The sequence below is a fragment of the Polypterus senegalus genome, chromosome 1 (assembly GCF_016835505.1).
Source record: "Polypterus senegalus isolate Bchr_013 chromosome 1, ASM1683550v1, whole genome shotgun sequence".
NCBI lineage: Eukaryota > Metazoa > Chordata > Cladistia > Polypteriformes > Polypteridae > Polypterus > Polypterus senegalus.
The window spans coordinates 111,386,138-111,412,782 of NC_053154.1; the positions used below are offsets into that span (position 1 = coordinate 111,386,138).

The following is a 26,645-nucleotide window of genomic DNA, read 5'->3' on the forward strand; positions in this document are numbered from 1 at the left end:
AGACAGAATAGATGGGCCTGGGCCTACTGCATGTCCAAGTGCAGCTGAGCCTCTCATGTTGCAAGTCTTTCTCTCTCTCACATTTTTTCAGTGTGGAAATTCTTCACACCCACCTCAGATGTATTGTAATGTACATTTTAACACTCTCTCTCACTCACTCACACACCTCTTCTTAGGCAGTGTGCCACCTACTGGCCAAGCTGCAGCTTAAACCCAAATGCATTAACATATCGGCTGGCGGCTGAATTAAAGACATTTTATAGGTACAGTACATGCACAGCGTTTATCATGAAAGGTATTATATAAAATGAAGGTTGTTACACAGACACATGCTGCACTCTTATAGAGAACACTTTACAATTTATTTTTAACATGCACATTTTTTTTGATTTACAGACCTGTGTAGGGCATGTGCCACAAATGAGAACATATAGTCAAAACTGGTTCATAATCTTATTTAAAAGGTTGACTAAATTAAAAAGCAGATCTGGTACCCCACCCCCTATGGTAGAATGACAACATTTGCAAGCAGGTGACAGACACTGTTCAGAGAGAAGTAAGCAGCAGACAAAAATCGGACTAAAGCCATGACAACCTACTACTTAAAATCAAAAACAGTTCCTAAAGCAAGTTAACTTAATGGGGAATTCTAAAATAAAATGGGCGACTGAAAAGGATGATCTTTGCAAAGCCCTTTAAGAGCCCCACTTGGCTACAAGACTATTATTTCTCACCAATTTCCTTTAAACATCACATTTTTGCTGCTTTTCAAAAAAGAACTGAAGAGCTTGGGAAAGCCCCTGCGTCTCTTAGTTACCAGTTACAGATCAAAACAGCGCAGTCATTGTCAGCAATTCTATGGAGGGTCAATTGACCACAGCAGGCATTCACCAAGTTTCCAATGACTGGAATGTTAACGCTGTAAGGAGTGCCCCCATGCAATGCATCAGCATTCCTCCTGGTCCTTTATGGAAAGCTACAGCTTGGAGGGGTGGGTAATAAAATAAATAAAACCGCCTAGGTCAGCCCACCCGCCTGCCACTCTGTATCATCTGGTACATCACCTCACATCACAATAGTGAAATGATGATACTTGGTGTGGCACCAGCTCCAAAGACCTGGGGAAAATACTCCCACAATCCACTCTAGCCTTACCCTTGGTCTTATTTTTAACCCACTCGTTGATGGAGGCAGCAGCTTTGTCAGCATCTCCAAAGTTCACATTTCTAACTTCACATTGAAACATGTCTTTACTACGGGTAACAAAAGGCTCCTCCATTTTTAGACCCTTCTGTGCAAACATTCCATTAGCAACTGTGACAATGTCCTTATTCTTTCTGGAAGATATGCTCTTCTGGATTTTTCTCAGCATTTTAGAAGCGCCTGGAATAAATACAAAAGAGAATTAGCATTCTTGGGCAAACGAGACATGAGTGCTGTGGAGAGGAACGATGGGTTGGAATGATACTGTAATTCAGAAGAGGATGCAACACTGATGCTGTTGTCCTGTACATTAACTGAACCACTCTTTGCATCATCATCATTGGTTTATCATCAATTTAACAGGTTTACGCAGGCTCGTCAGTTGCCCCCAAACCTTTTTTTCTCCAAGATCCTGGGTATGTCTTGGGGCCATTTGTTTCAATCTGATACCACCTTCAACTGTTTTCTTTGGCTTCCATCTTGGCCTCATCAAATCCACCACCATCATATAGTGCGCCTCTTTACCTAATCACCTTTTGTCTTTCAATACACATGCCCCAAACCACCTTAGGTGTCATGCAGAGGAGAACCTCTATCTGTACCTATCACCTCTAGACCAATACTAGCCTTCATTTTCCTTTCTTTCCCTTACATTCCAAATAATTCAACTGGTCACTCATCTGTTCTTTTCAGCTTTGCTTCACATTCTACTTTTAGCACTACTTCTCACAGAGTTTTCAGGAACTTCTCCCTTCAATGCCAGATAGGCTCCTTAAGAGGTCAGAATGGGGTCACCTCCTAGAAATTCGTCCATGCACCTCTCACCCTGCCTATTACTGCTGTATCCACATCCTGCACTCAACTTGCACCCTTGATATAGGGAGTGGAGTCCGTGATTTACTTTGTTTAGCCAATCTAACACCTTGTCACTCAAATCACCAGATCAATCAGATTTGATTTCATAATTTCTAAATAGTACATGAGGCAAACATTATTAGAATCTAACTGACACTTTAATCTAGATTAGAGGATTATTGTGCAGTACTCTGAGAAATTTGAAAAGGATTTGGGGAAAGGGACACATATTCAACTTTCAAAACAAAAAAAAATATATGGTTTCTTGCCATTCATGCCATATCTCATGGCTGTTGCCAGCTGCTTCTTTGTGTTCCCATCTGCGCCAAGCTGTAGCATTCCAAGCACATTGGCTATGCCATGGGGTGACATGACGATGTTGCTTTTGGGCTGCGATTTTGCCACTTCAGCAAAGACTTGTATTCCAAAGTCAGAGCCCAGCTCTCCATAAGCAAGCTGACCCACATGCTGGTTTTCCACAAAAGATGCAGCTACTCCTAGAAGCAGTAGGCAAATAAGATGTCCCATGTTTGCCTGGTATTCACCTAAAGAACAAGGAAAACAGAATTACTCTTTTGAAGGTTTTTACCAGTTTCTACACTTCAGTTTTTCAAAAAAAAGTATCTATTTTAGAGGCATTTCAGACACATTTACTCCTTATTGGTCTATAGGCTTCTAAATTCCATGGCTGAATGCAAGGCCAGTTGTTAACAGTTTTTCACCTTGTCAACAATGGCCTCCCCAAGACATAATGAAATATTCCCTATTGTTACTCTTCTGTTTATGGGAATGATTGCTTTAGCCACTTTCTCCTTCTCAACATGTGTTGACATTGATGGCATTCCTAACTGCTGCTCTGCCTCCATTTTCCATGAATATATACTTTGATAGGGTCAAGCATCCTAAGTGGTAAATAGATGTGGATTTCAACTATTTTGACACCTTCTGCAAAAAGCACTCACGTACACACACACACAAACTAAAAATGCCCAGTGTGCAGGCTGCTCCAAATTGTAAACACGGCTGACAGCCCGATAAACAGGAGCAGGGCACCAAACTAAGGGTAGCTAAGAAACAATCAATGCAGCCACATTTTGAAAGTCTTTCAGGATGGAAAAAGTCCAAAGTAAACTCTTTCCTCCAAAACGTTCACCAACCTTAAAAATCAGTAAATGAGAGAAAGACTGCACAACAGATAAATTGAAGATAACTCATTCAGGATCACTGGCCAGAAGTTTATCCCAGGTGTAACAGTTGGAAAATTGGGGAAAGCCTAATAAGGCAACATATCACTTTATGGACCTCCTGGATACTTCTGATGCATCTCACTTAGGGGTTAACTGAACAAAAGCCGCCCAAAAACCCAAACAAACATTTTGGCAAATACAATGTCCCAATGCACACTTCCTTCTTACGTTAGTCTAGCAGCTATTCTCCTTTAACGTTACTAAAAGTAGACCCTTGAATTGTTTTGGTTTTAAGAATGCGCAAGTCAAACCTTTGAATGGTACACCTCAGGACATCCTCACTTCAGCCCACAGGGCTGTTCCTTCAGTTTCAGCCACTGACTCAGGGAGAAGGACACTTTTAAACTACTGCTGCTGAAACCTGCAAAAATCCTACTAAAATTCTACATTTACAAAATGCCCTGGAATGATAAAAAAAAACCAAGTGGTGGCAGTTGTTATCAAAAGAATTACTGAATTTGTTCCGAAGACTTACAAGGAGATGCATCGACCTGCACAGCCATTGCACTTTATTTCACCGCAGGTTTACACCAGCCGTTTCAGGGCGGAAGTGACATCACCGCATGTCTAGAGCAGCAGTTTGGTAATTTACAGCTTGTCACAAAACCACACCAAACCCTAACCTTAACAAAACTAACCCCTAACCTTAACCATTTATCCTACATGCTAACAATACTAACCCCTAAACTTAACTTCTGTCCTATAACTGCTGGTGTAGACCTGCGGTGACGCATGGTGCTCTGGCAGTTGGACAAGATGAAGGGAATAAAGACAATTTTGTAAGCAAATCCTGGAATATCACTAGTCCAGAGAAAGAACAAGTCTCCATGTCATGTGGCTTCCCCAGACATCCAAAAAGCTATAAGGTTTTTAAAATGTAATGGTTGCACAGTGGTTAGCAGTGCTGTCTCATTGATCCTCAATTTTAGATTTAAATCCAGTTGTCAATGTGGAGTTTGTACTTTCCACCAATGTCTATGTGAGATTTCTTTCATTCACGTACCTGTGGTGGTCTTCTTACACCACCCAAGACATGGAAGTCAGGTCGGTTGTTTTAAATTTGGCCTGTGGGTTGTGTGTATGGACTAATTCTATTAAGCAGAACAACAAAATGTCACGTCGTAATTTTATGGCTCCAAGTCCTTCATGGTGGGCACAGAAAACCTTTCAGTAGGTGGTACACAAGTTAATTTTCAAATCAAAACCACCACAAGAACATAATTAAATAGCAAGGAAAATGCTATTCAAGAATAAACAATGGGAATGTTTTGAAACCACATGTTTATATTATAAGCTACATAATCCCATTAATTTCTCTTTCCCTCCAATTCCCACCAGACACCATCAATCAGTTCCTCAAAAAAGTTCAATCCATGTTTCATCTAAACCTGTTTAATACAACTACTGGGTCTTGGGGAGCCAGAGCCTATCCCAAGGTGCAAATCAGCATGGCCAGGACACACCACCAATCACACTAGTCAAGAGGTTACCTAACATGGACATGTTTGGAACACCAGAAGCTCCTGGACTGAAGCTGGAGCATACAGAGTGCGCTTTAATAGATATACAAACTTGTATATTATGGTATATAAAATAAATTGGTGTGCTTGAACCAGGTATTAGTACTTCACAACATTCCTACAACAGTGAAAAAGTTGTGTTCAGAAAATGGGTCAGCATTTAATTTTTCTAACCTGCATCTTCCGTTATAGTAAGTGAGTATCTTTTGGAGAAGGCAAGATAAAATGCTGGACTGTATGCCAGTTTAGAGTCATCAATTCTTTACAGATTAAGGTCTGGCCAGGCACTGAAGTCAGGTCTCAGAATCACTGCACTGTATCACCTTTTCTTCCTCCTGCTGTTATCCCTTTGCTAGAGTTTGGCTGCCCTGATTGCGTCTCCTCCATCTTGCCAATCCTCTACATCCTCCTCCCTTAACCTCCAATCCCTCAGAGCCCTCTCCATAATCCTCAGTGACAAGGCTTCTGCAGACTTTGTGAATCATCTCCCTGTTGGTTCTCCTTATCACATGCTCATACCATCTCCATTAAGCTTCTCTAATTTTCTTGCTTAATTTTACCACTCTGTCCCATCGCCTAGCCAATTCACTGCTCACAGAAACTCAAAAAGCCCACCTCTGCATTCTCATTTCAGTTCTTTTCAAGTTTCTCTTCCTCCCTTTTCTTTATTGCCCATGTCTCTTTGCCATTTATTCACACAGGCCTTACTTACTACTGCTGCAGAGATCTAAGCAGGGTGGATCGAATGAAGCCACACACTCCGGCATCTTGGTAATAAAGGACACCCCACAAGTTTAAGTTGCACGCCACTGAATTTTGTAAATTAGTTATGGAAATTTTCAGCAAGTCCAATTTCTGAGAGAAGGTGGTACAATTGTTAGTGCTGCTGCCTCATAGCTTCAGAGTCCTGGGTTTGACTCTCAGCAACTTTGACTGGTCCTTTTGACGGAGTATGGGTAGGAACATGATGGGGCCCTGCCACGAACTGGCAAACTACCTGGCATTCCTTTTTTCACATCAAAGCCCAGTGCTGTAAAGACCCTAAACTGGATTAATCAAGGTTGATAAAAGGATGGAAGGGCATTTACAGTGTGCAAATTTCACTGATGCTGACATTTTGGCTATCTATATATTTCTGTAATCAGAATTATAATTATAATGACATTTTCAGAGAGATGGGAGACACAGAGGTTCTTTCTAATGGCCAGCTTTACATCATCTTTCTCCATGTAAGGAGACTGACAGAGAGCGTGAAAGGAGGTGGTAAAGATGAAAATCGAGTAACACCATCCTACTTGGCAGCCTTTATCTCCAGACACCAACTCCTGTCGTCACTGGTGTGATTATGGCTCAGGACGCTTGCTTCACCACAACAACATGCTTGTATTTTCTAAAAGTCTTCTCAAGCAGCCTAACAAGTCTTGAGGGCTTTGCCAGCCTAGTGAAGCCTCCCAGCACAGACAGTACCTTTGAGAAAAAGGAGACTGTTGATCTTTTGTAAGTCACTAGTTTCATTTTCTTGTGCATTTTGATGGCACTTGCTGCGAGAGGCACAATACTTAAAACTCTAAATGACGGGAGTACAGAACAGGCATACAAGCCTACAGGCCGGCTAACTTTATTAAACCAGCAATACATTCACACAGCCAAACCGGACAGAAACTGTGACCCTGGTCAAGGAGGTTCCAGGATGCTCTTGGCAAACTGACTGTGTCTAAAGACTATGCTAGGAGCCGATTCTGAAAACACGTTGTCTCCTGTATCCCAATGTTACACTTTTTTTTTATATAAATAATGTACCTATCAATTTTGAAACCCAGTTAATGAAACACAAGCCAAATCCACTAGGCACGAGCTCAAAGGCATTGACTGGCCTTCCTTTTATAGAATCAATTTAGAGTCAACAGCACAACATGCTTGGTCTTTGGGATGAGGGAACAAAACCAGAATACCAGAAGAAAAAGCACACGGGGAGATCATGAAAACCCTGCAAAGAAGGCGACGGAGATGTGAAACCAGGATACTCGTTTGTGACGTAGCAGACCACTGGGTTATCATAAAGGAACATTAAAACAAAAACACTGAAGCACTTCGGTAGAACCTTCAAGTCGCTGTCAAAAGGCTCCTGTGATTTGGGACACATTTTAGTTCAGCCCTAGAGGACCGCAGTTGTGGCAGGTATTTATTCCAACTCAGTCTCTTAAAAAGCCAACTACTGACCCTGAAGCAACTATTGCTCAAATAACATTTTTGCACTTTATTTTTTAAAACTTGAATCCTTAATATACAGCTTAAACAGCTGTATTTTCTTAACTAGCAGACAATAATTTGAATAAAAGCATGGGAAATGAAGGGAAAAAAAACTGATAGTGTGAAATGGCAGCTATAGAATTAAATCACATCTGTTATCACCAAGGATTGGCATCCAATTAGGAAATTGGGCAGAAAGGACTGCAACCCCCAAACCCCTCCAATACGGACCTAGAGGGTCCCCATTTTAGAGGCTACCGCAAGAGCTCGATCTGCTGAAGGAAATGAAGAATGTTACACTGAGCCACATTATTCTTCAATAACAACCGGCCTGCCCACTTAGCTTGTAGCAGTGCTACTATGAGTTAGAACTGCATCTCCCAGCAGTCCCTGCAGGGGCTGTTGGGGTCAAAGGGGTTTAAAAAGGAGGGCAGGTGGCCAAAGGGGAAAAAAAAAAAAAGTTTTGTTGTTGTTGAATTTGTGTGTGTCGTTTACCTGTTGGACTGCCTTCAGTTAATCAAGACATATTTAGTCGCAGTGTCCTGGATTGTATTCGTTGTTGAAGTCTGGATCGTCTGTCTACCTGTGTGTGGAGGACTGATTGTGGATTCATGGCTTTCCCAAAAGTATAGGAGCGCTCCTCAACCATCCATCAGTCTTCACCCTTACAGAGTCTACGGGCAGGACTGTCGTTTTCATTCTCTTTCAACATACAGATCCCTAGACTTACTCGCGTCATCTATCATTACATCCAGCGTGTTATTCCATGGACTTTGCTGTGTGGAGTCGTTTGTGTTTATATGTTTAATGTATTATTGTCGTAGGGGTACAGGGGTGGTATTATTGTTTTCATTTATATCATTTAATTTCATTATATTCTTAATTGTCATTAGTTATCAGTGTGCTTTATTTTGTCTCTGTTTTTGAGTGTGTGCGGGTCGTTCCAAGGCTAGGGGTGTCCCTGGGATCTCCTCTACAAAAATAAATCACCGCCATATTGACGGTGTGAATCTTAGAGGCACCTGACCGCTACAAGCTGACTGCTCAATCAGTGATATCACTAAGCGCAATAGACAACTGTTATTTAAAGCAGTATCTCGATTGTACAAAGAACCTTCTAGCAAAGCCACCAGTAGAGGCAACTTAAGCAGGGTTAAAACAAAACAACAGGCCACAGTCTGCAGGTTCACAGCTTTACCTAACAAGGCCTAGTGAAATGCACAGCTTGTCATACCTTGCCCTGGATGAGATAAGGCTGCTGACTCACACACACATTCCACTTCTTCCCCCCACCAAAAATACTTAAGATGCAATTGTAGAGAGCTGGATGACTGGGAAAAGCACTGCCTCATTCCTTCAGATTCAAGCTGAAACAACACAACCTGCCAGGTCTCACAAATTCAGCCGGGTTACATTTGTAATCTGGGAAGTATCTCTTGATGTGAACATGACAGGACAGCAAACATGGCATTGGCCTGATTCACTTCTGTCATGACAGCAGTCTACCCATCTACCAATGGCCTTTCAAAGATGGATTTGCTTTAAGCCACAAAATTAGGCACGTCTGGGGTGGTTCCACAAAAGCGAGATCAGCATAATGCAGTGGTTGCCCCAGTCATCAGACTTCTATTCAAATTAGCACTCATAGTAGTGAAACAGGCCATTCAGAATAGATCTGAAACAATCAGTCAACAAGTGTGGGACACGCTGGAGGCAGCATGGGCTAGCATCCCTGTGCTCCATTTTAAACCAGTGTTGCAGTTCACCGTCACAATAATTGGGGCAGGCAGGAGTCAGACATCACAGATAGATAAGCCACTATATGCATATGTACCTAAATGAATGCGGGCCCAGCAGCTCTAAAAATTCAGTTAACTGGAACTTAGTTTTATTAGCTGGGACTTGAATTTAATACCTTTGGATAAAGTTAAAAGAATTCATGCTAAAATCTTCACTTCTGCTTATCTGTATTGATGTGTATTTGTTTGTCAATTATCTATGAACACATACTCTCTTGTTGCCATAGTTTTGTAAATCTGTGCAATCACACCGAGTGCGTATTTAGTGTTGCCACTAATGAGTAAAAACCAAACATCTGCGGTTTGGGCTCAGAATAGCGGAGGGACTAACTGTACATCCATTAATACATTCTCAAACCCAATTAATTCAATTTGGAGTTGAAGGGGAGTGGAGCCTGTCCCAACAGCACAGAGTGAAACGCAGTAAACCACATGCACTGGGCTCTACTTCATAGCAGGTTAGACTCCAACTCAGAGTCCTCAATCTACCTACCATACGTGCAAACACACACACACCCCTCACTGGGGATGAAACCCACACAAACCCAGGGAAGAACATGCAAAATTCCACACTGACAAAATACTCTCAACTTTCCATGCTAAATTTGCTATTTATAAAAGAAAAGTGCCTGTATTTATAGCAACTATGACCCATCTGTAAGAAACATTTCAGAGAAACTAGAAAATGACGACACCCTTGATCCAGCAGGAAAAAACAGCCAAACCAGCTAAATGACGACTCGCACGTCTAATATCACTGAGCCATTATTATGATGTGCATTGATAGGAATGCTCAAAGGGATGACAGAGATGTATAGACTATTTAGTTCCCTTTAAAAGGGAGAAAATGCTCTGCATCTGCACTGAAGAACTTTGTATTAATGTCAGTTTATATCAGTTACCTGCTGCCCCTTCTCAGAATCATAAACCAAAGTGCAGTAAAAACACTTCCTGCATACAGAAAACTAAAAATCTTGTACCCTGCAGCCTGATCAAAGCCTAAAGGCTTAACACAACATTGCTTGAAACAATGCACATATCTGGCCATATACAAAAAGAAAAATCTTTTAGGGATCAGCAAGACTTGTTTTTTCGGCCCATGACAACTGCGGCTCTCAAGAGCCAATTGGTTTTCCTAACATAAATGGAGCAATTGGCAGAACTCATAGCAAAAAAGGCACCTAGCGAGAATGATGCTGCTTTTGTGACGTGAGCAGACACATTCCATTAACACACAAGTCGCTGGCGATACCGATATGTGACTGACGTGCAACGCTTGGTGGCATGACTTGGGTCAACTCACAATTCATTTATTTCAAAGCAAAGTAGCGTCAGCAGAATATTTGCTGTATGTGATAGTTAGCTTGTTCAGATAAGCGTCTGAACCTGCAGTTTATCATAAGGCCTGTACGATTCACTGTGACAGCAATCCTGTCATTACATGTGGCAGCGGCTACACACTCAGATGGTGGTATCTTGCACCTTCACACGACTACATGCTTCAATGCCATGCTGAGCGCACCATAGATACAGGTGACCGGGTCTCACCACGTAATGTGGGAGGCTGCTCTATCGGCCATTGCAGATCTGCAGAATTGTGACTGCATATGTACGAGGAGGACTAGCATAATCCATTTAGCACAGTCAGGGCAGGGCTCAAGACCTGTTCACATACGTCCATTTACAAGATGATTGTGTGTTAGAAAGGTAAACTGAATGCAAATGTGCATAAGCTAGGTTTTATAAAATTGATTTTGTTAAATGTTACGTCATGTGGTTTGTAGCGATAGCCAAGAAAAATTTTTAATCTCTTATTTTTATGCAAAATGGAGAGAAGTTTCTCACAAAATATTGGTCGTAGGTGACTAATGTTGGACTACAGCCAACACCACCAAAAATCCTGCAAAAAGACTCTCATGTTACTCGTGTCATATTATACTGTCATAGGCGCACATCGTGTCAAACACCTTATTAAAATATTGTTAAATAAGACATTTCTGGACAATGCTCTCATGAACTAGAATGGAACGCACACTTCAGTCACAGACTGCCTCCTGTCGTTATATTTATATTCAGATCCATAACTTGAGTAGGGCGGCACAGTGGCGCTGCTGCCTCGCAGTTAGGAGACCCGGGTTCACTTCCCGGGTCCTACCTGCATGGAGTTTGCATGTTCTCCCCGTGTCTGCGTGGGTTTCCTCCCACAGTCCAAAGACATGCAAGTTAGGTGGATTGGCGATTCTAAATTGGCCCTAGTGTGTGCTTGGTGTGTGGGTGTGTTTGTGTGTGTCCTGCAGTGGGTCGGCACCCTGCTCGGGATTGGTTCCTGCCTTGTGCCCTGTGTTGGCTGGGATTGGCTCCAGCAGACCCCCCCGTGACCCTGTGTTTGGATTCAGTGGGTCGGAAAATGGATGGATGGATAACTTGAGTACCTTAGGATTGTTTAGTGGCAGGCTGTGAAATTGCACCGCTCAACTGAAGCTTCTTGGCTTGTCTGAGGCACATTCTCTTCTTGATAAGGTTTTCTTTAACTTTTAATCTTTAGCTGTACAAGTCCCCATCGCAATCACATGAAACGCACCATTGGCCTATGAAGAAGCGCTTTACTGGGCAGGTCTTCAATTCAAATGCTTGTTTGCATCTTAGCACATTCCATTTTAGTTCATGAGCGTGTTCTTCTGGAAGGGACTTGTTTAAAAAATATTTTAGCAAAAAATGCACGGGTTTAGAAGGATGCGAGCCTACGACTGGGTGACAGGACATGTGGATTAGGCAACGGGAGTAACGAGTTTTTTTTCCATGAACGTCTTGGTATTGTTTGCTTTTGTTCAACATTGGTCATCACTGACATACATTTTATCAGAAACTATCTCCGTTCTGTATGAAAATACAGGATAAAAAAAAAATAAATTCTTGGCCATAACTATAAACTATACGGTGTAACAAAAAATATATATAATTCTGAGTGAAATGTTCCTGTGAACAAATACATAAAAATATAAAACTATATGATCACAAACCAGTTCCCATCCTCTTTTTTTGTACCTTTTTCTTATCTGCTATTCAGGCTGGATTTATACTTCATGCAGGCTCAAACACATCTCCATTGAACTATTAAGAGGATAAGCGCTACACACTCTGACGTGAAACATATGCACATAGTGATGTATGTACCTACTGTATGCAAATGTGTCTAACATAACTGGCTCGGGCAGATGGGCGTGGCAGGAGGGAGGGGTCATTCAGTGTGATGGCTATAATCAAAAAATAAGCCCATACCTGTATAGTCATACAAAGTGCACCGTGGTAGAATGAATGCGACTAAAGGTGCTCCATGGACAGTATTAGTTATAATGACCTCTAACGTGATCATTATCCTCTTTTCTGCTAGCATCTAAAAGCTTGCCGGTTCAAATCCCATTACTGCCAGATGGGTTCCTGCTCCAGTGGGTCCGTAACCTGGAAACTGCTCCAGAAGTGCTGTGCAATGGCTGACCCTGTGCTTCAACCCACAAAGGTTCACGCAAAAAAGACAACTTCCCCCTCGGGGATTACTATATCAAAAAATGTGCTGTAAGTCTAATGACAGTCCTACAGGAGTAATAGAAGTACTACGGACAACAGGCACTGAAACGCTTACTGGCATGTCTGACCAACAAGCTGCCATTTAGTGCAGCTGGCCTTCCTCATCAGTTTACTCAGATGTATGCTAATCCCTGGGCTGCTGTTACTCATCCAGAACAACACACTGGCTGCCAAAGACTGGAAGAAAATCCCAGCGGTTTGTCATACATATTAAAAAGAGCCACATTTCTTACAATTACACATCAAATACCACAAAAAGAAAAAATTGGCAGGACAGCAGCTCGGGTTCCTGTTGCACCATTTCCTGAGATGCAGACATGTAAACCTGGCTGAAGTGTGCGAGACTTGTACTTGAAATGGTTTCTCTTTTTCTGGGTGCTTTAGGACTAACAAAACAAAACCAAAAAAAAAAAAAAGAGCTAAGAATCAGGCTGGCATTCATGTTGGTTCTCGGGATAAATAGTAGTATACTTGCATTTAAAAATTCAAAAGACATAAAGGGGAGGTTCAGTGTTTACTCACTAAATGTGTCTGTCAAGTTTGTAATGTTCTTCATAGATTTTATTAAAACATTGTTCATATGCTACAAGGGGAAAACAAATGGCAACTTTTAGGAAAGTTATTGCGCAATTCTGAACGTGTGTTAGAGACCAACTGAATCTTTATGTGGTATCACACAAAACCACCTTGTTTATTTCATGTACATTGTTATGCTTCAGATATTTCCATCCATTCCCGAGCACGGTCACAAAGGAAAACAAGTCACCTTTAAAACGCAGAGGGTGATGCAAAGTCCACCCACGTAAAAAAAGCTGTCAGAATATTTGCATTTTCTGAAAGTTTTGTGCAGGTGCTTTCATGTTCAGGCTTTTTACGCAAATGAAACAAAGTTTAAGTCACAGCATGCCTCAAGTTCAGGCAGCATCATGTGGACGGGAACCTCTGCCAAGCACAAATCTACGAGGAAGGGCATTTGCTGGCATTCTCCAGGTGTCAGAGTAACTTGGAGAGCAGGACTATGGCGACCTGCTACAGGGCGAGGCACGACTGTAAAGCAAAGCTCTGGCTGCCAGCAGCAGCAGCAAATGTGAAATAATGGGTGACACTGCTAGCTGTTTTCTGCATCAGAGGCGAGAATGGGCTGAAAAATGACATTTAAAGCGTCACTCTGTGCCCCGTTGGAATACCAGTGCTACCAAAAAAGACCATATGAATGGGAGAGCCGTGCTCACTACAGCCATACTTCTGAATGGATATGTAATAACAGAAATCCTCTTCAAAGCCACTGGTATGCAACTGACTTAAACAAAACTAGTCTGGACTATTAAATGCTGAAATGCATCATTGAATGCTGGCAATCCGTACTTAAGTGGTTAGAACTCCATATGATGGGACCAATGTCTGACATTTGATTTAACACACCAAACGTTTTGGAGGTCAGAATCATGGAATATCGGTCAGTCTCCATTGTCAATTAAGGTGAAAATCCCCTTCATCTTGCCAAAGCTCAATAAATTCTGCTCACAGATATTTCCCTACTTCTGAAGCAGGGCTAATAGAAAACTAAAAACATGAAAAGACGGCTTAAATTTGGCAACCAAGAGGCCCACTTCACCAGGCGCCGAATTAAGAAGCCCTACAAACCCTCTGCTCCAGCAGATAAAATGCCAATGGCCAATGATGCATCCCTCAAAGCTTATCTGTGGTCTGTCCTTTTTCCCCCCTTCATGGTTTTGATAGGAGTATAATTCAAACATGTTGTTAGAAGAAATGAAGAAACCATTGAAAATAACTTCCTCAAAAGGAAGTGCTGATGAATAGCTGGGTCCCTATTTTGCAAGATGACCACACATTTATAATTCTTGTAAAAAGCTATAATGCCAACCCCTCTCTGTTTGGGTTTCTAAAAAAAACAAAAAAAAAAAACACACAGAAATGACAAGCGGAGACAGAGACCTCAGTGGGCACCACATTTATGTGCATAGTTTCCACAAGTTGGACAACACTTCTCTGTTCTCCTGAAATTTTCCATCACCTTCCCAGACATCAGGAACATTACTCAGCATGTCCTCTTTTTTTTGTGGGGCAATGAGCTGAGTCACTCCGGTCCACCAGGTTTGTAGGAGACTAAACAATTCTAACTTGTGTGCCGCTACAAGCCTTGTAGCTGCACATTAACCCATAAATACACCACACTCTTCAAGCAGCACCCAGAAAGCTGGTGGGAGCGGTTATACGCAAAACACAAAGAGCTGCTCTAGTCGAGTCATTGTTAGAAGCCACAAACCTCTCCTGGCAAAACTAAGCGCCAGGCACAAGCCACATAGAACGTCTCACTACAGGGCATGTTTGGGTCAGTAAAATGCAGGCGTCGTCAGGTGCAAGTTTTTCAGGTTTGCCCTCACTTAGACACCGTTAAAATGTGTAGTAGCCTGGGAATCTATTGTGGGTCTTTGGGAATGCAAGACCATGTTAACCACCACCTCCCCAGTATTAAGCTCTGAAGCCATTTGGCATACTGTATTAATCACTTTGCATGCCCCACCTTTCTGAGAGTTTTAGGGCCAGGGTGTAGCATAGGGTTAAGGGCCTTGCTCAGTGGCCCAGTCACTTCTGGGATTCGTACAGGCACAACCTTCAAGTTACCACCCCAGATCCTTTAGCCACAGAGCCACCACTCTGGCCTTTTTGCTTAGTGAAATAAGCATTTTATTTCCAAGAGTTCACTAGGGGAAAAAAGTGAGTCAACTTGTGCAGTTATGCAGAGGAATGTTGTGATTTTACGGAAAACAAAGTGAAAATGTAATACGCTACTCTGGAGGACACTTACTATGGACACCACCGTTGAACTTCGGCATCCATTTTACAAGTCAATGAAGGCTTGGAATGAACAAGAAAATGGGAACACATACAAAGATTTATTTGCTAAAAAACATTAGTGAGTGAATTAATAAACAAAACACTGATACGAACAGCAGCTCAATCAATTAGCAGCTTGCAAAATCAATAACCCGACATCCTGGAGTTATTAACTTTTCCCCATCAAGCTACCAAAATGCAACACCGCCCTGCCCGATGGGCTACCTGAAATGATACTCTGAGTGAAATCAGATCCCACCCCCCCTTATTCACTTTGTCCACTCTTATGACTTGCTATTTCAATACAGAGGAGAAAAAAGATCATGGAACAAGCCGATGTTTAATCATGATGATTTGTCTGCAGAGATATGTATGCCTGTGCGTGAGTGCAACGAGTTTACTTCTCTCCTCTTTCATATAATGTTCAGTGCATTTCTACCACCCCCTGTAAAAGAGAGTAGTTCTCCCTTCATTTATTCACTGTTGCTAAGTGATAAGAGTTTTATGGAGCCCCTACAGGGACATGGGCAAACAAAATGGTTCTTTACAGGTCTGGTGTGCATGCAAAACTTTTTGGTGCTCAAGCTAAATTTAAAAGGATTTTTTTTGTTTGCCAATGTCCTTTTAGGGGCTCCATAGAGTTTGGATGGGCCATAAAGCCAAGTATATTATAGTCTGCAAAATCGCCAACGTGAGTGTGTGTGAAAATGTGAGGTGGCAGCGCATGGACGTAGGCCAATGTTTTAGCTCTACTCAGCCAAAACAGACAGGTCAGAATAAAGAACAGGGGGCAGAGGAAGAAGAGCAGACCACCACAATGTGGATGAATTCAGAAATATCCATTTAAGGGAAAACAGATTTTTGGTTTCATGGATAAAAGAACTTCTGCGGCTGAAACATAAGCTAAACGACAATGGTCTGTTGGGTGTGTTGTCAATTCTCCTCAATGTCTGACTTGAGTGCTTTTGTTACTGGAAGCAGTCATTTTAGGAAAGACCGTATCAGAAACCAGGACAAATCTGTGCATCACAAGAAGCATATGGGCCAAGTCTGCTGCTACTTTCCCTGAACAAACGTCAATACCAAAGAACATAATAAAAATGGACAAAGCACAACACGAAGGCTTGACAAAACTTTGCAGAACAGCATACTTAACGTTGCCAAAAGTGAACTGCCATTACCAAAATTTAACACCATTTGCAAACTTCAAGCAGCAAATGTCCTAGATCTTGGTGATACTTATCACAATAATCATGTATGCAGAAAATGTATTGGAGCAATAACACAAATATCAAGAGATCAGAAAAGGAAATACAAGAAAGCAAATTCTTATCAGTTCTTGCAGATGGCAACACAGACACTGGCATCATAGAAGAAGTTATATGAAATATAATGGTGACATATGCCATCCAGGGAAGAGTGCAAATGCTGAAGGTGTTCTAGAAGCTATCGATGAGGCAGTGGACACCATGGGTATCAATGAAGAGATATGGATGGAGAAAGGAGTTTGTACAAATGTTGATGGAGCTGCAGTGATGATGGGCAAGAAAACAGGAGTAGCTGAAAGACTAAAAAAGTGTAGCTACTCCAAGTCATATTAATCCAATGTGTGGCACAGGAATTAGAACTGAAAGTACTGCATAGTGTGAAATGCCGAGAGTATCACTGAACGCCATATTTAAGATGTACTGTACTACTATTCCACAAAGAAGTGAAGAGAACCGAGTGAAACAAGTCAAATGCTCAATGAGAAAGTGGCTCATTTCAGTGGCCTGAACAGCATACGGGGCTGCCAAGCAGGCTGAGATGTCTAAAGGCTGTGGACAAAAAATAAATACACTCCGACCACTGTGCACATGCATAATATGGCAAGAGGAGGTGATGCTAAGTCAAAGGATGCTGTCAAAGCAAAGGAGGTGGCGCAGGAGATGAAGACCATGAAATCTGTTCACTCTCATGTTGGACTGCAGTACCATCTTATCAAAGTGCAGTACTGGTTTTCAGCATGACAACTGAAAGAGCATGTGAACAAATCAGTTAGTGGAGAGCACCACATCACACTTACTCAGCCCAAGAACAAAACCAGGAGAAGACCAGAAAGCCTTGGAAACAAAAGTTTGCAGTGGAAGATGACAACAGCATGTGCTACTGTGGAACTCGGCTCACTAAAACCCAACGACCTGTTAGAAGAAGTGAGAGCACAGACAAAACCACCCTTGGTGCAGAGTTTCAGAAGATTGACAACACAGTAAAAGAACATGGACAGCAGATTTAAAAATCTATCTGAAAAGCCTCTCTCTCGTTTCAGTTTGCTGAATGAGGAAGCGGAGGAGAAAAATTCCACAATAAACGGACAGATCTAAAACTGTGCTTTCAGAGCACTAGGGTATTCAATGTAGATTGTCTGTACAGAGATCTTCTCAACGAGAACCCAGAACACGTCTATCATATCTTGTTACCGGTAAAATTAATGTGGACATCTACAGCCATCTGAGAGAGAGGATTTTCTTGCAGAAACAGAGTGAGAATGTCTCTACAGTCTGCAACACTGAATGACCTCCTGCATCTCGCCATAAACGGGGAATCCCATGAAACATTTTGCCCTGACAAGGCAGTTAGTTCCTGGATGGTTTCTGGAAGAGGTTCAAGACAAGTGGTACATAACACCCTAACAAAATCAAAGAGCGGACAAGTGGAGACCAGTGCCCAGAAGCCAAGGGAGGAAAGCTGGTGAAGCTGTGCCCTCAATGTCGAGTGGCACTCTCTCATCTGTGATTTCAGTTGAGACCTCCGACTCAGAATCAGACAGACTCATTCATGTTTGCATTCATCATACAAGTGTCAATTCTGATGGAACTGAAAGCATATTTATGTTGACTGATCTTGAGGAGGGCTACCTGGGATTTTGAAAATTTTGCAAGCCCTGCCATACATAGGTAGCATGTTTTGAATCACAGCCTGATCAGTGTCTGTGTGGGTTTCAACCTCAAAGCAGCAAAGTCAATAACTCCGACAATGTCCTCCAACTTGAAGCTGTGCACTGGGATGCCAGCCTTAGGTTTAACTGGGGGCTTTCAACTGGCATATAAGAGCCAGTGTTGAGTGTGGCCGAGCGCAGCAAATGAGCAATTGATGTCCTATCTATCTATGGTAGGCTCCTGCCTTGTATTACGAGTGATTAGGACAGACTCCAGCTTCCTGCTACCCTGTTTTAGCAACTACCGATATGAAAGATCTGAAAAGCTCTCACATGCTGACACACAGTAAAGTCAGGAACACCGGATGTCTAAGATAAATGGCCATATGGAAAAATGAAGTAACAGATTACAAAAAGGTCAATATGCAATGTGGCCGCCTGGTCTAAATGAGAATAGGAAACCACCCGAGTGTCATGTAGTGAAATTTTGGGGAGGAGACGAGGTGGGCTCCAGAAGCAAGCAGTTTTCACACAGGTTTAGGTGGAGTACGTGGGTCAGTCCGCAACAACAGGGTACAACTGCCAAGTTCTGTAAGCAATTACATAAAAATTAAACAAAGGAAGACTATTTGTGTAGCCGCGCCACTGTGGAATGGGGTGGTCACGTGTCTGTCTTTCTTACATATCAAGAGAATGATGGCATGTCGAGATAACTGCCATGTAACCCAAACAAAATGAAACTTGCATGCGTCTGAATAAATGTGGCCAAGTTTGGATTTCTATTAGAGGCGCCAAAAACTAGAAAAGCAGCAACAGCCAAATGCAATTAAAAAAAAAAAAAAAAGCACTACATTGCAATACCAAATGCAATCAAAAGCACAAATTAGACTGCAATACAAAATATAACCTATATAAATCACAATAGGAGGAATACACAATTATACAGTCTTAATATCTGAGATGCACTCGTTCCCCTATTTCAAAAAACAAAAAGCTTTGGAGGTCATATTGAGTTTGTGCACATTTTTGGTGAAAACAGGCCTTCAAAAGGAGGAAAACTGGGCACGGTATACACTCTCATTTCTCTCTTTAGATCGGGATGCTTTCAGGGTGTCGTCATCTCTTTTTAATTCTTAATTCTCTGTTAAGGGCAGCTGCAACCAAGCTACTTCATACCTAACAAAAATAATAAAAGACCACTACAATGAGGTCACACTCATACTGTGCATTACAGGTGAGGAAACAGGTTGATGGGTCTGATATAAAACCACACAAAAAAATCCACAGTGAGAGGAGGAGTGCAGTTCAGGTTACTTGTAAAATACTAGATATACTTTGCCAAATATTTTTGGACAGTCCTCCAAAAAAAAAAAAAAAAAGGTGCCCATAGTGTCAATGCTGCAGGGACCATCATTCACCAGACAATGCTCCTTTATCCTGTATCAAACAATACAGCCAGGTGCTACATCCACATCTCTCATGAGGACACAGTTTTTTACTTTGAAAATATATTTTATTTATACAAGATTATCTAACTAATCCATCAATGTTTGAAGTGATTTTTTTCAATTCAAGGCTGTGGGGGTTGAAGCTCATGACGGGCATATGAGGCACACACCATTAGTCCATGACATGCTCACTCCGATTGAGCCAATTTGGCGCTGCCAGTCAACCAAAAACCTGCAAATCTTTGCATTGTGTTAGGAAATCTGAGTGCTTGGACAACATCCAGTCTCACTGTACAAACTACATTCAGGCGGTGCGCAGGCCAAAATCTGACCCAACACATCTGGGCGGTGTGAATGCCATGCTAACCACTCTCCTTCTGTTTATTTTACGCTAAAAATCAATGCATGCCAGAACTAGGATAAACTAAAACTCAGATTACCACAAACATTCTCAAACCTGCGTAATCCCATTCAGAGTGGGGGGCACCGGTCCAGTTGTTTCACACATATTTGAGGTGTTTGTTTAACCTGCTTATTCCATTTAAAGGGGATGCAGCATCTCCCACCACCATCAGACACCACAACAAATACAATCCTCCCTAAAATAGGAGTTTTCAAATACTTCAACAAACAAACAAGTACTGTATTTTGAGTTCAAACTTTTGCTTTGCAATAAACTAATTAGTCAATCGGGACTACTTCCAGATTATGCTGGCACCACTGGCATACATGAAAACCAAGACGTAAATGAGGTATAACGTTAAAAACTAGAGAAGAGAGCGGAGAGAACAAGCAAAGGCTGACTGTGTTACGGCTGCTTATTTCTGGTCAACATCGAAAAGGGTGAAGGATGCAGGATTAAAGCATTCACCCTGGAGATGGGGGTGCGGCGGGGTGTGTAGTGCAAATGTACTGTGGCGAAACAAAACTATCGGCAAGCCCTCCCTCGCACCCCACAAGGGTGGGCAGGACCGGTAGAAACGAGTAACAAGCGAACCCAAACTGCGGATGTGCATTCGCAACAGTGAACGTAGAGAAAACTCCCAATACATTCCTTTCCGTGCCACTCATCCTCCACTACAAACGAAGGGACCAAATACGATGCTGTCGTGAAAAACATTTTAAAGTCGAAGCAGAACGACAGAATACAGGAAACAACAAAAAAAAAAAAACGAAATGGAAAGACGCAGGCGTCAATAACATTTTCTCGAAGTAGACAAATCGTTCCGAGGACCACAATGTACGGTTTTCCACCCTATTTCTAAACGGGCCCGGAGTGGGCGAATCGTCCAGCACCATCAGGGCAGATTCAGGCTCACCGCGGTCCTACAACTGGCTACATCGGTTTCAGCAAACTGACGGAAGAAAGCGAGACGGTGCAAGGAATCTTAAAAGGTGCAGTCACCGAGCTCGTACTCACTCAGAATGTAAAGTTTTCCTTCGTCACAAAGCAATAAATGAGGGTCTGGGGGTGGCAACACAGCAGCGAGACAACCAGCAGCAAGTCGGCTCCCGCCCCCATTGATCTTTCATTCTCTGTCTGTCTCTCTCTCTCTCACACACACACGTTGACTATTTTAATGCACTGCCACCGAGATTTGGAAAGTCGCGTGTACCTGTCCGAGGTACGTTCCACTTCTGCAGGCGGGTAGCCCCCACCCTAATTAACAAAGAACGAGATCTCCCCCCCATGTTTGTTTGATGGATGTGCCTTGATTTTAATAAAAAGGGATCTGCAGCACTCACCCTTTCACCCAGCAACTTTTAAAATGCTGATCGTCTGTCCAAAAGTATAAATAATGATGCTCATTTCCAAGTTAAATTATGAAAAAACAAATTATATTTGCATACCAGATCCCCAGCATGAGATGCCAACTGCCTTTACATACGAATTACTCCTGCAACAGAGGGGCAACTCCCGGAATATCAAGCGAGCAACAGCACCCGAGGAAACGAGAGCAGAAGAGAACGAGAAGCGGACACGGCGCCGCCTTACCTCGACGGCGCAGCTCGGAGACGAAACTCAGATGCTAAAGACGCGAACACCCCGTCTGCGAGCAACTTACAGAGAAATGTCGCGCACTTTCATTTATATCGGGCGGACAGTTTTGTGTGGAACTCCTCCCTTCGGCCACGCCAGCAGATACGAGTCGCTGTAAACAGCAGCGAGCTGCGAACAGGAAATGACACCTCGGTAACAGGATTAGTTCTAATTAGGGAGAGCGATTGCGATGTGGTGCCACGGCTTGCTGTGCCCTTTTAGCTCCCTGCCTGATGTGCATTACCGAGCGGCACCCCCTCCATTCAGCATATTTCGAGAAAGCAAAGCTATAAACTCAACACATTTCGCTTGGGTATAAGAGATTCAACACTATTCTTGCAGCATAACTCAGATGGACACCACTTCTAGCTTCACAAGTTATAAGCGAGCAGTTGAAAACAAACCTGTCCCTCCGACCCAGGGCGAAAGTGAAACTGTTTCCAGGCAGCACTATGATACAGGACCCATTTCTGGCTACGGCCTCTAAACCAATACGTGGAAAGTGTAGCTGATAATGGGTAAATGAGTCAAAACCTCCGATGGGTTAGGTAACTGTAAACCAGTAGTAGACAATATAAATGAGCAGCTTCCATCCATCTCTCCAATCATATGAAAAATGCACCCATCTCTAGGCAAAGGGCATAATTCCATCTATAAATGTGATGATGCCAGTCCGCAACTAACCAAAACTACACAAATCCATTCAATTAGAAAAGTGTAGTGTGTGTGTGTGTGTGTATTCAGACCACTATGGTTGCTCACAGCTCTACTCATTCATAAAGTTGGCTGACAACAGAAAGGTGGTGGGTCTCGACAGCAATCGGGAGGAGTCTGCTTACAGAATGGAGATAAGATTGGTGGAACAAGTGCAACATTCTGGTCTCTTAATTTCTTTATAAAGGTCCATGGTGTCCACTCACTACCTTTCAAAGGCTCTGTCATGAGCACTGGTCAATTAACAACACCTCCACAGGCAAGAAGACACAGCAGCACCTCTGCTTGTTTGAGTGACCGGGGAAGGCAAGCATACCTCCCCCATTGTACCATTGCAAGTGTTCTGACCAGCTGCATCATCATCTGGTTTGAAAACTGCAGTGTCTGATTGCAGAGTCCTACAATGGATAGTACACACAGCAGAAAAGATCATTGGAAGCTTGTCATCCTCCATTAAAGACATCCTTATTAAGTGTTAAATCTGCAAAGCCGTCAGCTCCCACCCACCACATGGTCTCCGTGTCCCACTTCCAATTAGCAGTAGGTATCAAACCATTCAAACCAGTTGTCAGATTCCAAAACAGCTTTTACTCTTTTGACTGCCTGGGCTCTGAACTTTATGTTGCCCTCCCACCCCCAAAGAGCAGATCTGCTCCTAACAGTTTACTTGTATGCAGTACATTTTTGACTGATTTTGTTTTTATTATTAGTAATAAATAATAAAAAAAAAACTATTTCAATTTATAACCTAGTATTTATTTGCTATCACAGTGAAATGCCCACTTAATAAAACAGCCCTTAGGTACAATGGTAAGTCTGTTGGTACTGATCACATCACGCATTTACAAACCTCATTTCACTGGACATTCCAGCCATATTGTGGATACTGGACAATGTGACACTTGGGTGTATGCCCCATGCTTTACTATCTTATGCAGGCCGCTTGCCTTTGTTCATCAGCTACTCCCACCCTCTAGAGGACACCAGATGTCTGATCTCTTTATATACATATAGTAGTTTGTCGCTTGTCTTGCACTTGTTTATTTATATGTTGTACTGCGGTCCTGGAGAACGTTAATTTGCTATAACAATAAAGCCTTGAGGAAAATGCAGAGGACAGGAAGATATAGGGAAAAAAATGAGCTGCTGTGGCAACCCCTAAAAGGAGCAGTTGAAAGAAGAACATGAAATGCACCTACTTGTATTACTGGATAATTCACCTACAGCAGCAACTGCCATTCCTGCATATGATGGTAACTGCAAACTGTATCCAATGTCAAGAAATGGGTTTAAAACACTAATGCAATCAAACTTGCATGTGGCTGTGGGTGACATGTCTGATAATAAAGCAGGTAAGAAGAACAATGGATAGAAATCCCATCCTTTGCTAGCTTCACCTATACACTCTGGCAATGTATTCACACTTTGACAAACACTAACATTTGAGGCAGCAGATAGATTTGCCTCTTTTGCTGAGTTTGCCATGTGTCATAGACCAAAGCAATACAATGGCAGACAAATTCTGGACCCTGAAAAGGGCAAATGTGGGCACACATACAGTGATGACTCTGTGGAGTGTGCTCTACAGTGAGATATCACTCCAGCCACAGCTCGCTATACCTCGCTGCCAGAACAATCCCGGACACTGCTAATGATCTCAAAGTAGTATGTATTTAAAGGAATAACCCACCAAAACTGTTTGTATGTTACTTACCTTATGTAGTGGTGACCAAGAAAAACGTAAGCAAATGCTTAATTATCATAGATGACTGATAAATTTGTGATCACACATCACGTGATAGCACAGAGCAGAGAAATTGCACCCCTTTTTTCTTAGCATACAATCTCTAGTAATTAAAAGTTCTGAAGAACTACCATTTTTTAAATCTTAAATTGTTAAGTAGTTATGCTCCTACTAGGTACAAGTAAAGGGGATATTTCTTTAATGCCCTAAAACAGTGCACCTTTAAATGTTACAAGGGATTACCGCTAGTTTTATTTAAATGTTCCATGTATGACCAATGTTATTGTAATAAAAAGGCCCTTAAATACTTCACGTTTATGAAAAGTACAGTATACACATATATTTGAATCCAGATCAAAAGCAGGAGAAAGTCAATTCGCTGGTTACATAAAACTTATGGCCAAAAAAGAGAAAATTAACTCAAAATGCTTCCAAGTCAGTGTAAAGGCTGAGCCTGCTTCATTGCTGCCCAGTTCTGCTTCTGGTTCAGTCTGTTCTTGAGATTTATTTTTAAAGGAAGGATTAAGGTTACCAAACATTGGTATATCTAAAGGATTTCCTCCAATATTAATAACAATAAAATGAAATTTCACCCATGTGCATTTTATTAATTGGTAACATTCATCTTTCTCTCCATTGTAAATTCTGTAGTAGTTAAGACGATTTCTAACACTGTTCGGAAACTGATGATAGAGCCAACAAGTTTACCAACACTTAAAATATTGTAGCACTGATGCACCAAGCCTGTGGCAGAGACACTTTGACCAGAGTGCCTGACTTAAACCATTAAGACAGCACTCGTCTGTTTACTATGCACTGTTTCACAACAATTCATCTGTCTTGGTACATTGTTACAGGGTAGTCTCAAAGAGAGGAGTGTGACGGAGCTGTAATCTCAGACTCCTCGATCATGCACTGGCACAGGCCGAGTACTAGGTTGGATGAGCGAGACAGGAGGGGAGAATCACTTCAAGAGCACTGTGAGGCGGAGCAGTGGAACTGAAATAACATGGAGACTCAATTCAGCCACTGCATAACCAACGGTCTTTCTCAAGGCCCACTCTGGCTGAGAACTGCAGCACTAAACTATTGCTACATTGATGCAGGACTTGCGTTCAGGCAGCATTTAGAACATTTTGTTTATTTTAAAATTAAATGAGATAATTTAATGACAATCTTCAAAACTGGAATACATTTTAAAGGGTGTCAACCTTGCTAGGAGTGCCATGGACACAAGCAGGGACTTCTGAACCCCTCATCCTTCTATATAAAAGCGGTCGGGATTGTCCTTCCGTCCCGTGAGTGCTACGCAGGTGTGGAGTTTCACACACGCCCGTCCATTTTGCAATGCACGATGGGATTTGTAGTTTCATTTTTCCAGGTAACAGATGATTTTCTACTCCAGACTGTGCGATATCTTCTTTTTTCTTACTATATAAAAGCGGTCGGGATTGTCCTTCCGTCCCGTGAGTGGAAAGCGCAGCGGTATTCCGCTTATCACAGACTTACTACTTGCAGCTTGCAGTACGAAGCGACATGATGTGAGTAGAGTTCTGGTGCTCCCATCGTTCCCTGCTTTTGCGCGATGCGCTGGAAAAATAGACAAAATTGTGTCTCTGGAAATAATGAATGTTGATGGAGTACAAATGCCTCACCGCGTAGTGAATGTCAGGGGGGTTCAAAAGGGCGACCTCAATATAGAAAAAAAGTTTAAATTTCATCACAAAAATAACAGAAACTACGAGTATTAAAGTAATGCCGCTTAAATGCAATATAACCAAATTAATGAGTTTGTATAAAATATCAAATTGATCTACATATTGAATTGCCTTAAGAAGTGAAGGTGGGTCAGCCTAGTTTGTTAATAACTGCCCTAGACCAGGGCTCCCCAACTCCGGACCTGGAGGACCACAGTGACTGCAGATTTTCTATCTAACCTTTTTCTTAATTAGTGACCTGTGTTTACTGCTAATTAACTTGTTTTGAATGAATCTTAATTGGAAGGGGTTGCTCTTGAAGACTCAGACCTCTTAATTGTTTTTTCCTTAATTAGCTGCCAAACAATAATGAGATACAAAATAAACCAAAACATGACCAGCAAACTGTGTCCATCATACAATATCTGAAAATAAAGAAAGACTAAGGGGTCAGGAATGTAGATCTGCTCAGGTCCCCCAAAAAAATTTTTTTAACAGTGCTCTTAGAAAAGAGAAAATCAACAATTTCAGAAATGTATGCCATTGCACAATGAGTTCAGCAAGAAAACATGGAATTAAAGGATGGGTTTAATTAACAACAAGACTTGGCACCTAATTAAGATTAGATTTTGAGACCCTGACTTATTTGGTCTTCTGTTGGCTCAATCAGCTCACATTTCATTTCTGTTTGAGTGCCATTTAAAGAAAGTAATGAAACAAATCAGAGGAACGATGAAGAAATTCGGGGGAACAAATCTTAAAAAAC

The 26,645-nt window shown here is 42.0% G+C and overlaps 1 protein-coding gene across 4 annotated transcripts in view; it reads right to left on the reverse strand.

Moving 5' to 3' along the window:
• Positions 1-21,875, reverse strand: part of serpine2 (serpin peptidase inhibitor, clade E (nexin, plasminogen activator inhibitor type 1), member 2) — a 39,820-nt gene extending 17,945 nt beyond the window's left edge. Inside the window, exons 1-3 of one of the 4 annotated variants that reach the window (XM_039756077.1) lie at positions 21,750-21,875; positions 2,328-2,603; positions 1,156-1,383 (exon numbers count right to left, since the gene is read on the reverse strand). In XM_039756077.1, coding sequence (XP_039612011.1) covers positions 1,156-1,383; positions 2,328-2,586 — 487 coding nt within the window. In that variant the 5' untranslated portion in view covers positions 2,587-2,603; positions 21,750-21,875. Of the gene's footprint in view, positions 1-1,155; positions 1,384-2,327; positions 2,604-21,103; positions 21,176-21,534; positions 21,633-21,679 lie in introns of those variants that run through there. The other 3 variants (XM_039756069.1, XM_039756087.1, XM_039756096.1) reach the window with 3 other exon arrangements.
• Positions 21,876-26,645: the final 4,770 nt, after the last annotated feature.